The sequence below is a fragment of the Notechis scutatus genome, chromosome 1, assembly GCF_049901735.1.
Source record: "Notechis scutatus isolate UNSWTSFEM ecotype Mainland chromosome 1, rNotScu1.2, whole genome shotgun sequence".
Taxonomy (NCBI): Eukaryota; Metazoa; Chordata; class Lepidosauria; order Squamata; family Elapidae; genus Notechis; species Notechis scutatus.
In genome coordinates, this window is record NC_142009.1 from 25,184,536 (window position 1) to 25,198,400 (window position 13,865).

Sequence of the window (13,865 nt, forward strand, 5' to 3'; positions counted from 1 at the left end):
ATGACCATTTTTCACACTTATGACTGTTGCAGCATCCCCACAGTCACGAGAGGCCAGGCGAGGAGATGCCTGCCTCGATGTGAGTGATATTGAGTTGGCCACGCCCAGCCAGTCACATGACCACCAAGCCATGCCCACCAACTAAGCCACAGAACCAGTTGTTAAAAATTTGAATCCCACCACTGGCCTCAACCCCTCACAAGCTTCAACCTCAAACTGTCTACCGTGGACCTCAAATACAGATAAATGAGGACAGTAAGACGGGGTGGTTGGCACGCTGGTGCGCTTATGCACGCCCCCTTTAAGGACCTCCTTAAAGGGGGCATTCCTAAGAGGTCCTTAAAAGGGGCATGCATAAGCGCACCAACGTGCCTATCGTCCTGTCTTACTGTCCTCGTTTATCTGTATTTACTCCCTTTGTTCTTGTTTATGTTCATACTTATACTTGTTATCTTGTACATGTTTAACAAATAAAATAAATAAATAAAATGCAGCAGTGCGAGCAATAATGAGCACTCCTCATTGTGCCCATGTATAACCACTAGCTGTCATCTGGCTTTTGGGTACGATTCATGGTGCTGATTGATACCTTTAAACCCCTTCATGGAATTGGACTTGGTTATCTGAAGGATCACCTTTCTATGGTACATTTGGGCTGAGTTGGGTGCACTCCAGGTCCCTTCTATTAAAGGCTGCCATCTTGTGGGACCAAGGAAGTATGCCTTCTCTCTTGTGATCCCCACCCTCTAGAACAACATCCCCCTCCCCAAATACAGACAACACCCTCTCTCTTGGGGTTCTGAAAAGTCCTTAAAACCTGGCTGATGTTAATGCATTGGGCGTGGTAGTATACACTGTTATGCCTTTTAATAATAGTTGTTCTAGCTGGCTTGTTTAAATTTAGTATTATTTTGTAAGCCACCCAGAATCTGCTGGAACAGGTGGCTATAATAAATTTAATAAAATAAGCAACATTTAAAGCTTAATGGAATTATGAGGTGCCCTTTACCTGACAACATCAACTGCTCCGGCTCTGACTTTAGGGTCACTGCCCATGATGGAGACGCTGGCAGCAAAGGACCCATCAATGCTGAAGACGACACACTCCATTCCTCGAGGAAGGACAGTCAAGTAGCTTATGGCACTACTCTGATCTCCCCTGATGACCACGAAGGAACACAGAAAAAAGTTACAATAGAAAGCCATCATACCTCTTCAGATGGCCTTATGTTGAAGAAAAAAGACCTTCAGCTTTTCATATGGTGGTCACAGCTTACTTAAATGATACAGAAATTCCAAGAAAGGTGTTTGTCAGCCTTCAAGATTTCTTTCCTTTGCTTTGCATCTTCCGGCTGTCATAAGTAACGAGGGGAGGAGGGGGTGAAATAGTTATGGGAAGTGAGCTGGAGGTTTGAGAGAATAAACTGTATAAGTTGGGAGAGGGGAGTTTCTTGTTTATGCTTCTTTCTTGTGCATGCTTCTTTATCAAAATAGGCCAAGGTCAACAGACAGATGCCTCATCATAACCTGAAGATGCCCACATGACATTACATGCAAATTTTAATTGGATGGACAGTATGAACCCTTGTGGGCGGGACCATTGCCATCACTTTGTATATGTGATTTACGCGCTCATTTTCTCAGAATCATAATTCCTTTGATGCTACCACTTGATTTCCAGTAAAATATATCTTTTCTCTAATTAACGGAGTCTTAAGTGTTTCTTTCTTGGATTTTGAATGGAGCACCAGCTGACAGTGTTAGTAGAGAGGAGGAATATTAAAGTGCATCTTCCCTGGTGAACACCTAGCTTTGCATGTCCCATCATTGGGGAACAGCTATGAGAGAGAGACATGCGTATGGACTACGTCAGGTGGCAGTGATCTGTCACCGTGTTCATTCTGCCAGTGAATCAGCCCAAGGACACCTAAGGAAATTTTTACCGCCAAATTCCAATAGCAACATTCTTCTTTCTGTGGTTCATGGTGATATTTATCTTTGTAATAGTAACCTGTGCTGAGTGATAAGGATTCTAAGAGAGTGTAATAAAAATGCTGCATTCATTACAACAGCAATGGGCAACTTGTGGCTCCAGAGCTACAAGAAGCCTCATTTAGTCCCTCTTCTGCAGATTTTGGACTGTAACTGTAAAACTGGAGGCCAAAGCTTCATGTCATGATTTGGTATGGTACAAAACAGATGAAAATTGGAGCATGATCCCTGAAATAAGTATATTATAATTGAAAATAAATGATTTCACAGGATCCAGTATGGGTCGGTCATCAGGACCAGAGCTTTTGTCTTCTGAGCTTTCAGACTCGTGCTGGAGGACATCTTCAGGGAACATTTAAAAAGCCACATACAATAGGCACCATATAAATACCGCATACAAAACAGCCCCAAACACACACTCTTCTAGAGAGAAGTTTCCTGAAGATAGGCTCCAGCAGGAGTCTGAAAACTTGGAAGACAAAACCTCTGGCCTGGTGACTGACACAGATTGGATCCTGCAACATTATTCTGGGACACGTATACAGTATTTGCCTTCATTCGTGATAAATAATTCCCCCCATCAACTTCCAGCCTCAAGCAATGTGTTGTAAAGGTAAAGGTAAAAGTTCCCCTCGCACATGCGTGCTAGTCGCTTCCAGCTCTAGGGAGCGGTGCTCATCTCCGTTACAAAGTCGAAGAGCCAGCGCTGTCTGAAGACGTCTCCGTGGTCATGTGGCCGGTATGACTAAATGCCTAAGGCTCGCGGAACGCTATTACCTTCCCACCAAAGTGGTCCCTATTTTTCTACTTGCATTTTTACATGCTTTCGAACTGTTAGGTTGGCAGAAGCTGGGACAAGTAACGGGAACTCACTCTGTTATGCAATGCTAGGGATTTGAACCGCCGAACTGCCGACCTTTCTGATCGACAAGCTCACCGTCTTAGCGACTGAGCCACCTTCATGTGTTGTAGAAAACTCTAACTCTAGAATTTGATTTAACACTTTATGAGAGTAGGACATACTCCTCAATCTCTCAAAAATTTAAGGATGTATTTAGATTCTTCCAGACTTACCTGACTACCATTTTAATAGGATAGACGCCAACAGCAAGTCTTTTGTCTTTGGGGACGTTGTATGAGATTCTACCACTACTATTGGTGATTTCTGTATCCAAATAGACCCAATGTCCAGAGGAAGGTTCGGTTATGATGAAAATGTCAACCTGAAAGATGAAAGAGAACCTGTGGTAAAATTCTTTTATGGAATTAAAATGCAGTAATAGAGAAGTTCAGGTTAGGCAAACAAATTCCTGTCGACACACATACATAGTTAACATCAAAGTTCATGAGGGATATTATATTATTCTCTCAAAGAAAAATTAATTTTGCAGCATGTTAAAGCCTAGAACATTGTGCCCAAAGCTTTGAGGATTAGTAGCTATTTCAGCAGTATGACATCACTGACAATTTTAGTTGGTTTTAATAGAAGCACAAGAAAAGCTTGCTGCTCTGTACTGTTCAGTCTGCAGCTAAAGCATGTGTCCCATTCTAGATGCCACATTTTAAGAAAGACAGTGCCAGATGAGGACAATCCAGATGGTGAGAGGCCTTGAAACCAAGTCCAATGAGAAATAGCTGAAAGAACACAGCGTGTTTTTCCTGAAGAAGAAACAATAAAGGGGAAATAATAGTAACTTTCAAATACCTGTAGGACTATCTCACAAAAGACAGAATAAAAATGTGAATCACCAGTTAAACATCTTGCAGTTCTAGCAATGAGTAGGGCATGTGCTTGGTTCCTCCTATAATTCTAGAATGGGTACTTTGCATGTGAGATTCACTCTCTAGCACCTTTAACTAAAATATTTCCAACAGGAAGATCAAAGGAAATAAATACTTTGCTGCCTGAAACTCTGTGGACTGTTTCTAAGCAGAGTTGACAACAGTGGGCACAAAGAACAATGATCTGATTCAGAACAAGAACAGCTTCCTGCAAGCATCATCTCATACAAGGAAGGGCATAATTAAATGCTATAGAAACATTTGTCTGCAGAAAACTGCAAGCCATGGGATCAGAAGAAGCAATACAGATGAGGTACTGAGCTCTTTTCTAGTTTATAAGTTTGGAATACAGTCAGCTGATATGAAAATGCAGAATAGAAAATGGTCTGATCAGCTACAGGGCTCTTCCCATGTTCTTAAGGGCTTACATGTCTTCAATGGCTTAACCGGGAAGGAGGGAGAGAGAGAAGGATGACCTTGGAACGTTACCTTTTCTCCTGTTAAAGCCACCATGTCAAGTGGTCCATACATGAACCGGCCAACGAGCAACTGAGGGCCATCTTCTGCAACAATGACATCATTTGATCTGTGGTTTGAAGTTACATTCTGAAGGGGAAACAAGGAGGGGAATGAAGTGAGTGGATCATCCCAACCACTATCCAACCTAGAAAAAGGGTATTTGTTTTTGAACATCTGAAAGAATAGACCCTTTAAGATTAGGAGAAACAACCCAAAGTCAGCCCTTACATGTTGATATGTGTATGAGCCTTCTTGATCTTTTCCTTAACCCTGTATGTGTGTGTTTGTGTCAATGCTTATTTAGCGTATGGTAAATACATGGACTTATAGTGGTTCAAATGCTAATGTCCAGTCCACCCAGCCATTCAAGGACAGGATGGTCTATGTTGAAAAAAATCAGACATTGGGCCAGTGTAAGCTCTTGATGGACATTCAGACTCAATATGATGGATATTCCTCTACTCGTTGCAGAATACCTTATGCCACCAGACTTGTAATTCTAGAACTAGAAACCTAGAACTACGCTGCCTTCGGTCCGATCTAAGTATAGTACATAAAATTATATATTGCAATGTCCTACCTGTCAATGAATACTTCAGCTTCAACCACAACAATACAAGAGCACACAATAGATACAAACTCAAGGTAAACCGCACCAAACTTGATTGCAGGAAATATGACTTCAGCAACAGTGGTCAATGTTTGGAATACTCTACCTGACTCTGTGGTTTCTTCCCCAAACCCCAAAAACTTTTAACCTTAGACTGTCTACTACTGCCCTCACCCCTTTCCTAGGAGGTCTGTAGGGGGCGTGCATAAGTGCACCAAGGTGCCTACCGTCCCTGTCCTATTGTTTCTTTTTATTTTTCTTATATGTATCCATTTCATGTATTCATAACTATGTTTATACTTGTACCTGTTATCTTATAATCACTTGACAAAATAAAAAAAATAAATCTATGTAGCTGACTTTTAGTCAAGTTCCTGCAATTCGGCAAGATGTTAGAAGTGGTTTGCCAGCCATTTCCTAGGACTGAGAGCGAGTAGCCCAAGGATACTCAGTTAGCTTTTTGCCTAAGGTGGGACAAACTGATGGTTTCATGGCTAGCCTTGGGCCTTCATCATTACACCTAACTGGACCTCTTTTCTTAACTAGACCCTTGAAAAATTAAAATAAAATCCCACTGAGGTTTATGTGCATCAATTTCAGGCTTAGATTGTTGCTTTTATATTTTAAACAAGACAGGCTGATCAGAAACCCTTCTAGCTTTCTTAACATATATGCCATCGTTGAAAAAGTACCTGGCCACAAAAGGTACTTCCATCATTTCCTATTTTTCAAATGTTGATCCAAATGCTGTTGTTATTATTAAAATTTATAATAGACATCTACTCCCATAGACTAGTTGGACAAATACAAAATAATAAAAGCAATTAAAAAGATATAACCCGAAAGGCAGCCCTGTCTAAAAAAACCAAGTAGTAACAAATCAACCAAATCTGAAATGCATCAACCCATTTTGGTGGAGCGACCACTGCTGTTCTTGGTTTTTTTTTTTTTTAAACTGGTTTAAAATGGCTTTGTTTCCTTTGAAACATACTAAATTATAGAGGGATTTGGCTAAAAGGCAATCCTGTACCCTTAGCTTGACTTGGGTTCTTTTGCGCAGCCATTTTTCTCGGGGATTTGAAGGGCTGAGAGTCACTGGATCCAAACTGTTGCTTTCCTTGACATTGATGGTTTCAAATCTCATCACCTGAAATGAAACATAAACATGGGAACTGCACTCAACATAGTCATTCTGCCAAATGAGTTCAAAATAATGGCAAAAGTGAATCTTCATACACCACAGGTTTAGAACAGCTTACTGCTTGCAAGAAGTTCTTATCTACGGGGGAAATTTGCGTAATATTTTTTGGCATTTCGTTAGTTTAACTGCATTTTTACCTTCTCTCACATAGTACAATGAAAAGAAGGACTAGGGGAGACATGATAGCAGTGTTCCAATATCTCAGGGGCTGCCACAAAGAAGAGGGAGTCAAGCTATTCTCCAAAGCACCTGAGGGCAGGACAAGAAGCAATGGGTGGAAAGTAGTCAAGGAGAGAAGCAACTTAGAACTAAGGAGAGATTTCCTGACAGAACAATTAACCAGTGGAACAACTTGCCTCCAGAAGTTGCAAATGCTCCAACACTGGAAGTTCTTAAGAAGAGATTGGACAACCATTTGTCTGAAATGGTATAGGGTTTCCTCCCTAAGCAGGGGGTTAGACTAGAAGATCTCCAAGGTCCCTTCCAACTCTGCTATTCTACTTTACACTGAATTATCAATTTTATCCACATAGTAACTGCATTGATTAAACGAAGCAGGGATTTGCTGCAAGGCCATCAGATCAGTTTTGTGGCCAGGATATACATTGTATTTGTGATCCACAGATATAGAAACAAGGAAGGCATTGTTACCTGTCTCAGAATGAAAGCAACCACATCTGTTGACTCCCAGTAGCTGGCATGGAAGAGATGTGGCAAAGCCACTGTAGGAAAGGCTGTGAGGACATCCGGACAGTACAAAACGTAATCTATTCTCTTGGCTCCCCACCATTTGGAAGTTACTGTGGAAAACAAACAGGCATTTCATTTGTCCGTTCCACATCACAGAAGCTCCCCAGATCCTACCTGAGAATAACATCAGCTGGAAGGAGCAGAGTGAACTCCTCAGAAATCCAGGGGCAAAAGCTAGGTGTAGCTGTTGACAAAGGCTTTTCTTGAGTTATCTCATCAAATTGCCAACAGTAAGCCAACCCAAAACAGCCAACAAGGAGAAAGCTACCAATAACTAACTACTAGTCCAAAATGACTTTCTAGTGTTAAAATTAATTGCACTCACTGTTTGCTATGTTGCTGGACAATAAGCTCTCTGCTGACCCAGAGCTCTCACTGTTGCTGCTGTCCAGGCTCTCTCTTCGCATTTCCCCTTGTACAGCATTGGGAAGTGCTAAAGTCTCTTGCATGAAGAATGACTTTGCAGAATTATCTTCAGCAAACAGGCTGCTGTGGAACTGGAGGGTATCAGCTGTAAGGTGGGAAAGAGCTGAATCAGATAAGGGAGACATTTTTCTGCAAGTAACTATTTCTGATAAATAATACCAGGTGTATTGATTAGGATAAGCATTTGGGCATGGAAGGACACTCTATGAAGCCATTTAGGTAATTTTCCCCTATCTTATTTGATATTTCAGCCATGTATGTTTTCTAATGGGCATAGATGTCAGAGGGGAAAACCCAGGAAGGAAGAACCACACAGATTTCAGAAAGCCAAGCCCAATGAATACCGAGTATGAAACATTCCTTTCCCTATCAAAACAATAACAAGTGGAGTTTGGTATCATAATTTTGGGATACATGACATATGAAACACAATCTTGGTGAAACACAAGAGCTGTAAGTAAAGGGGGAGGGGGGGTAAAGGTTCATCCCAGATTCTAATAACTAACATATTATGGGAATTAAACTCCACATCTGGAAGACAACGAGTTTCTAATATGAATGAATGTATGTGTGCACTGTATGTTGTCTAGAGGCAAGCTTAGATGATAAGATGCATGGATTGAAAAAAAAACTATGATGTCATGTTCTGAGCAAATCATGAGATGGTGCATTGAAACTTGACAGACAGCACAAGCTGATTCTTGGCAGAATGTTATTATTCATTCATCTCTGTAAAGATCATTTTACATAATTGTCTAGACGTCTGAGGCATGCAGAAGTATTTAGTAGACAGGCTGCTACATGACTACAACAGGTTGTGAACTGTACAAGCCAAAGACATAAATACCTAAGAGGTGGGATCTTCCATCTCCTAAGGGATATCTCTGGTACCTTGGTACAGTACAGGGAGGCAGAAGATGGAATTTATTCTCTAATAATGGCTCTAGTCTGGAGGCAGAAGGGTCAGCTGAGTGGAAAAGGCTGTAAACTTGGCTGCAGGCTGGATGTACTTGGCAGACTAGACACAGGGAGAAAGGATGACTCACAGTCAACATGAACTGTTTAGATATATCTTCAGAGTACAAAAAGAAAATACAAGGAGTTACAGGCTTGTCATTAAATTTCGAAAGATATAAAATTCCCATGGAAGAAGAGTCAAGTGCTTTGGAAACAATGGAGTTCATTCCGAGCTATTTCCTGCTGTTCTGCCTTCCAACCCATCTCTACGGTTAAGCATATATATGTTAATGAATAAAAATACTTTCCACTTGATAAAAGATGATTCTGTGTTGTTTTCTCCTATAAACAAAGCAATTATTTTTTTAAGAATAGCTTTTGTGTTCAATTGCTTTAGTAAACCATCACTGAATCAAATAGTTTCTTAAAGATTAAAAAACATTCTTTAAATCAGAGCGCAGAGTACCCAAACAAGCCACCTCCTGGTATGCTGGATTTCACAGAAAGTATGAATTGAGTGAATACAATTTGATGGGTGTAGTACTCAGAACACATATCAAATAAAATTCCATACTTGGTACATTATTTGAACAAGGTGACTTTCCATTTATTGCACCTTTAGTTATATCAATGCTTCCTCTTCAAAATATTGGAATGGTATGCAAGTGATGTTGCAATTCAGAAAACACATAATGGTCCCATTCAAATTCCAGTCCAACAAATTAAAAACCAGAATATTTTTTTTCCTTTCTGCACATAAGCTAGCTGGAGAGGACTTTAACCATATTTCTAATAAAACATTTAAGATGGAGTCACCATATCCCCTTTAATACAATTTTACATAGATGCTGTTGTCTAGCTCTAGTTTTTCTGTATTTTTAATTTGCTTCTTCCATTTTTCCTTCTTCACCCAGATAACTGGGTAAGAAATGAGAAGACACTTGAAGAATAATAGTAAAATAATTGTGGGGCTGGGGTTGGGGAGAAGGGCCCATGCAGTTAAGGAAATGCACATTCTTGGAGAAGGTAGGTAAGAAAGTATTATTCTCCTTTTTCTATTCTTTGATGTGCATTTTTTATGGTGACAGAGCTAGTTCACCTCCTAGGGCAAGGGGATAAGACCTTGTCCTCTTTATGGCTTGCCTTTCTTTGAAGCAATGTAAATGGAAGGCATTTGAATAGTTTAAGCTTGTAATTCTTTCTACAGCGTTCCTAACAACCTTAATAAATTGCTTTCTGAACCATTGTTCTTTTTTTCTTCCCTCACATCCTGCGGATATAAACTACTTAGTCAACATGCTTTATTATGCTATATTCTTCTCTTTAAATGATTGTTCATTTACACAATAACAAAATGAAAATATTGGATTTCTAAAAATGGAACTGCTAAGAGACCTGAATAAGCAAGGTGCTGAATCTCTGATAAAAGCAAGTTTTATGAACAAATAATCAGCAAGAAAATTAAGTTTGCAAGTTTCCTATCTACACTGTGAAACTGATAAAACTGGAGTTGTTCATAACAATGAAGTTATATAAACATGATGAACCAGAAAAGGTTTATCAAAATGGTCTATCATTCCCTAACGTCTCTTTTTTGTTCTGAAAACAAATTATTTCTAGCTTCGATTGGCTTTTCAAGACAAAGTTGTTATTACTCAACATTCACAAAAAGACAATTCCAGCACCTGCCTATCTGTGTTTCATCACTAATCAAGCTGTTATAGCAAACTAAATAGGAAACTGAGCTTTGAAAATCAGATTAGAATTTCCCCAGAGCCAAGCAAAGAACAATCCAATGGTATTAATTGCTATAGTAAACCTGGCATTTTACACCAAATGTCTGCTCTGCCAGACCTGATTAATAAATCAGATAAAACTTCAGTGTTTAAAGCACATATTGGTCCACTGATGAATAATTTCCACTGACAATGGATTGATTCTTGTTATACAATTGAAATGGCCTCTTAAAATAGATATTCAACTTGAATGACAAGAACCCACAAAATGGATTATTTCAGAAATGTTGATATTGCATACAATGTTTCCAATGGTCTCAGCTGTCATTAAATAAAAATCTAGTCCAGGGGTGTCAAACTCAAGGCCCAGGGGCTAGATCTGGCACGTAGGGTTGCCCTGGAAACAGCAAAGGACCAACCCGTGGTGCTTCTGCCAGTGAAAACGGAGCTTGGAAGGGCCACATGCAGCCGTCCTGAGGTCCATTTTCGCTTGCAGAGGGTTGCAGGAGGCCATGGCAGCCAAAAACAGAGCCCAAGAGCCTGCTTTCGCTGGCAGCGTGCTCGGGCCACCACAGATGCCCCCGACATGAGTGATGTCGAGCTGGCTACGCCCACCCTGGCCACACCAACCCCAGCCCCCAAGGTCAAACACAACCCTGATGCGGCCCTCAATGAAATCGAGTTTGACACCCCTGATCTAATCTTTCACAAGTGTGAAAAAGTGGGAAGAAAAGCATCGTCACGAGAAGGACCTTCACTGTTTTGAAGACTGATAAGACTTGTGCATTTTGAGATGTTGGATCTATTACTTTTTATGGAAAACTCTTTTTCACAAATAATTTTAGAAAAACAGCACTGAACCTCCTATATTCTGCCCAAAGAGAAACCAACTCTGCCCAAAGAGGTTTGTGCTCTTCTGAGACAACCTTAGCAAACTCATTCTATTCGGGGAGATAAAAGTTTTGCCAAAAGTAGCCAAGAGTATCTATCTGGGTATCACTCACCTTCCAGACTGGGCAGGACTGTCCTCCGCATAGCCAGCACCAAACCGAGAGGTGAACCAAATAGGAAGAAATCAGACACTTCAAATTCAAATCGCCCCAAATTAACATCCAGCGTGCTTGAAGTGTTTGTTGGGGGAAACTCCGCATCTTCATTCAACATCGTTGAGTGGATGCTGGGAAAGAGAATAAGAAGAGTGAAACAACATGGCTCCATTCCACAATGATGATAAACTTGAGGCTGAAATCAACTAGACAAAGACTACAGGTAGCCCTTGACTTACAACAGTTCACTTAATGACTGTTCAAAGTTACAATGACATTGAAAAAAGTGACTTATGACCATTTTTCACGCTTATGACTGTTGCAGCATCCCCATGGTCATATAATTTGCATTCAGATGCTTGAAAACTGACTCACGCTTATGACGGTTGTACTGTCCTAGGTTGCATGTGATCCCCTTTTGCAACCTTCTGGCAAGCAAAGTCAGTGGAGATATCAGATTCACTTAACAACAGTGTTGCTAATTTAACAACTGCAGTGATTCACTTAACATATGTGGCAAGAAAAGTTGTAAAATGGGGCAAAATTCACTTAACAAATTTCTCACTTAGGTAGCAACATAAATTTTGGGCTCAATTGTGGTCATAAGTTGAGGACTACCTCTAATATGTTTAAGGGTTGCAAATATATCGGTAAGTGAATCAATGTATAAAAATGTGAATGGATGCATTTCTGGACAAAATTTCAACACAGGAGGCAGAGAGAAGCAGGTTTACTACCAGGAGAACAATTTAGCTTCTGGGAGGGCTTTAGACTTTGGAAGCAGGCAAAAGATTTATATTTTTGTTTATAAGGATGCACTTTTGTGAGAGTGTGTGATGTCAGTTTGTTCCAAACCATCGGTCCTAAGGAAAGGACTAATTTCCTTTCCTTTATCTAATCTACTCCAAATAAACAAGAATGAAAGAAAACTTTATATTTGCAAATACAAAATTCAGCTTATGAATAAACTTAAAGCCAGAAACTAGAGTTTATGAATGCAGAACTATCAGCATTAAAAACCTATAGACTTTCTAAAACCTGTTTTTCCCTCAGCTACGAGGTTTGTGTCTTATGTACAATGTTTAAAAATATGCAATATCATGATATGCTATCTGAGAAGTAATTGGAAAGCCTACTTTCATGATGCTGCCTCACACATGGCAGGGACTCCAGAGTACACCTGTTTGTTTTTCAAAAGCTCTCTTTGGCAACCTGAGTGAGAAGGTAGATAAATACTAAGCCCAGCCATACAGCCCACCTGACATTATCTACTCATTGCTTAGTTTACACTAAGTCTTGTTCCTGCTTGCTTGAGCTAGCACTTTCTTCATGCAAGGCTTTTAGTTACCTGGATAGGAAAGCATGGTGGTTTGTTATACTATCACAGTCATAGTTGGAGCAGTCACTTTGTTTCCGAGGCAATGGTTGCCTGGACTCTTCATTCTCCATTATTCCTGAGACATCAATATTACTTTTGCTGAGGCGCTTGAGATCTTCTAGATTTGAATCTTCCGCCGAAACAGGTTTATCCTATAGAAAATGTATTTATATGTCGGTTTATTTTAAAGGGGAAAATTACGGCGATGATACACACGAAGGGGCTGTAGTGTTGATACAGTTTTCATTCCCAAAGTTTACTGCAATCATCAACATGAAGTTAGTTTTTAAAGCTAACATAAATCTGTGGCAAAATTCAGGAGAAAAACAATAACAGCATAACAGATTCCAGAACAATAGAACTGGAAGGGACATTGGAGGCCACTAGTCCAACTCACTGCTCAAGCAGGAGACCTGCTACTATTTCAGACATATGTCCAGTCTCTTCTTAAAAGCTTCTAGCGATGCAACACCCACAACTTTTGAAGGCAAGCTGTTCCATTGGCTTATTGTTCACACTGTCAGGAAATTTCTCCTTAGTTCTAGGTTGGTCTTTTTCTTGATTAGCTTCCATCCATTGTTTCTTGTCTTGCCTTCAGGTGCTTTGGAAAATAGGTTGATCCCCTCTTCTTTCAGGTAGCCCTTCAAATATTGGATCACTGCTATCATGTCACCCCAGTTCTTCTTTTCACTAGACAAGATAAACCCAGTTCCTGCAACTGTTCTTCCTATGTTTTAGCCTCCAGCCCCCTAAATCATCTTTGTTGCCCTTTTCTGGACTCTTTCCAGAGTTTCAACATCCTTTTTATAATGTGGTGACCAATACTGGATGTAGTATTCCAGGTGTGGTCTTACTAAGGTATTTATACTTCACCTGATCTTGATTCTATCCCTACGCTTATGCAACCTAGTAGGATTGCATTGGCTTTTTTTTGGCTGCTGCCGCACACTGCTAGCTCATCTTTCATATAAATCATACAAGATTGCTATGCACCTGTATTGGTGCGTAGTGCACTTATACAGTAAGCTCACAGGAGTTTTATACAGGGGTGGGATGCAAATCTTTTTACTACCGGTTCTGTGTGCGGAATGGCCATGTGACTGGGTAGGCATGGCTTCTTCTTTTTGCAGCACCCCGCCCCTGCGCTCCATTTTTTGGTCTCCTGGGTCTCAGGGAACTCTCCTGGGGCAGTGTTTTTGCTCCCAAAAGGCTTCCCCGACTCCCAGGAAGGCCAAAAATTGACTGTGCGCCCCCCCCCTTTTTGCCTCCTGGGCCTCAGGGAAGCCTCCTGGGTGAAGCAGTAAGACAGTGAGGCGGATCCTGGCACAGCTGATCATCCGAACAGCTGATCGTTGGGAGAGAAAAAAAGAAATACCTTAAGGAGTGACTGGCCGGGGGAGAATGCAGTCAGCGATGCCGGGCATGTGTGCAATAAGGACTGACAGGGAGGAGAGGGGAGGGGCCAGCC

General features: G+C 40.7%; 1 protein-coding gene across 2 annotated transcripts in view; it reads right to left on the bottom strand.

Moving 5' to 3' along the window:
* PITPNM3 (PITPNM family member 3) overlaps positions 1 to 13,865 on the bottom strand; it is a 142,276-nt gene that overhangs the window by 15,398 nt on the left and 113,013 nt on the right. For both annotated transcript variants that reach the window (XM_026671645.2, XM_087959082.1), the window contains exons 9-17: positions 12,368 to 12,549; positions 10,978 to 11,150; positions 8,128 to 8,298; positions 7,180 to 7,365; positions 6,756 to 6,904; positions 5,934 to 6,050; positions 4,264 to 4,380; positions 3,067 to 3,215; positions 1,010 to 1,159 (exon numbers count right to left, since the gene is read on the bottom strand). In XM_026671645.2, coding sequence (XP_026527430.1) covers positions 1,010 to 1,159; positions 3,067 to 3,215; positions 4,264 to 4,380; positions 5,934 to 6,050; positions 6,756 to 6,904; positions 7,180 to 7,365; positions 8,128 to 8,298; positions 10,978 to 11,150; positions 12,368 to 12,549 — 1,394 coding nt within the window. The remainder of the gene's footprint in view (positions 1 to 1,009; positions 1,160 to 3,066; positions 3,216 to 4,263; positions 4,381 to 5,933; positions 6,051 to 6,755; positions 6,905 to 7,179; positions 7,366 to 8,127; positions 8,299 to 10,977; positions 11,151 to 12,367; positions 12,550 to 13,865) is intronic.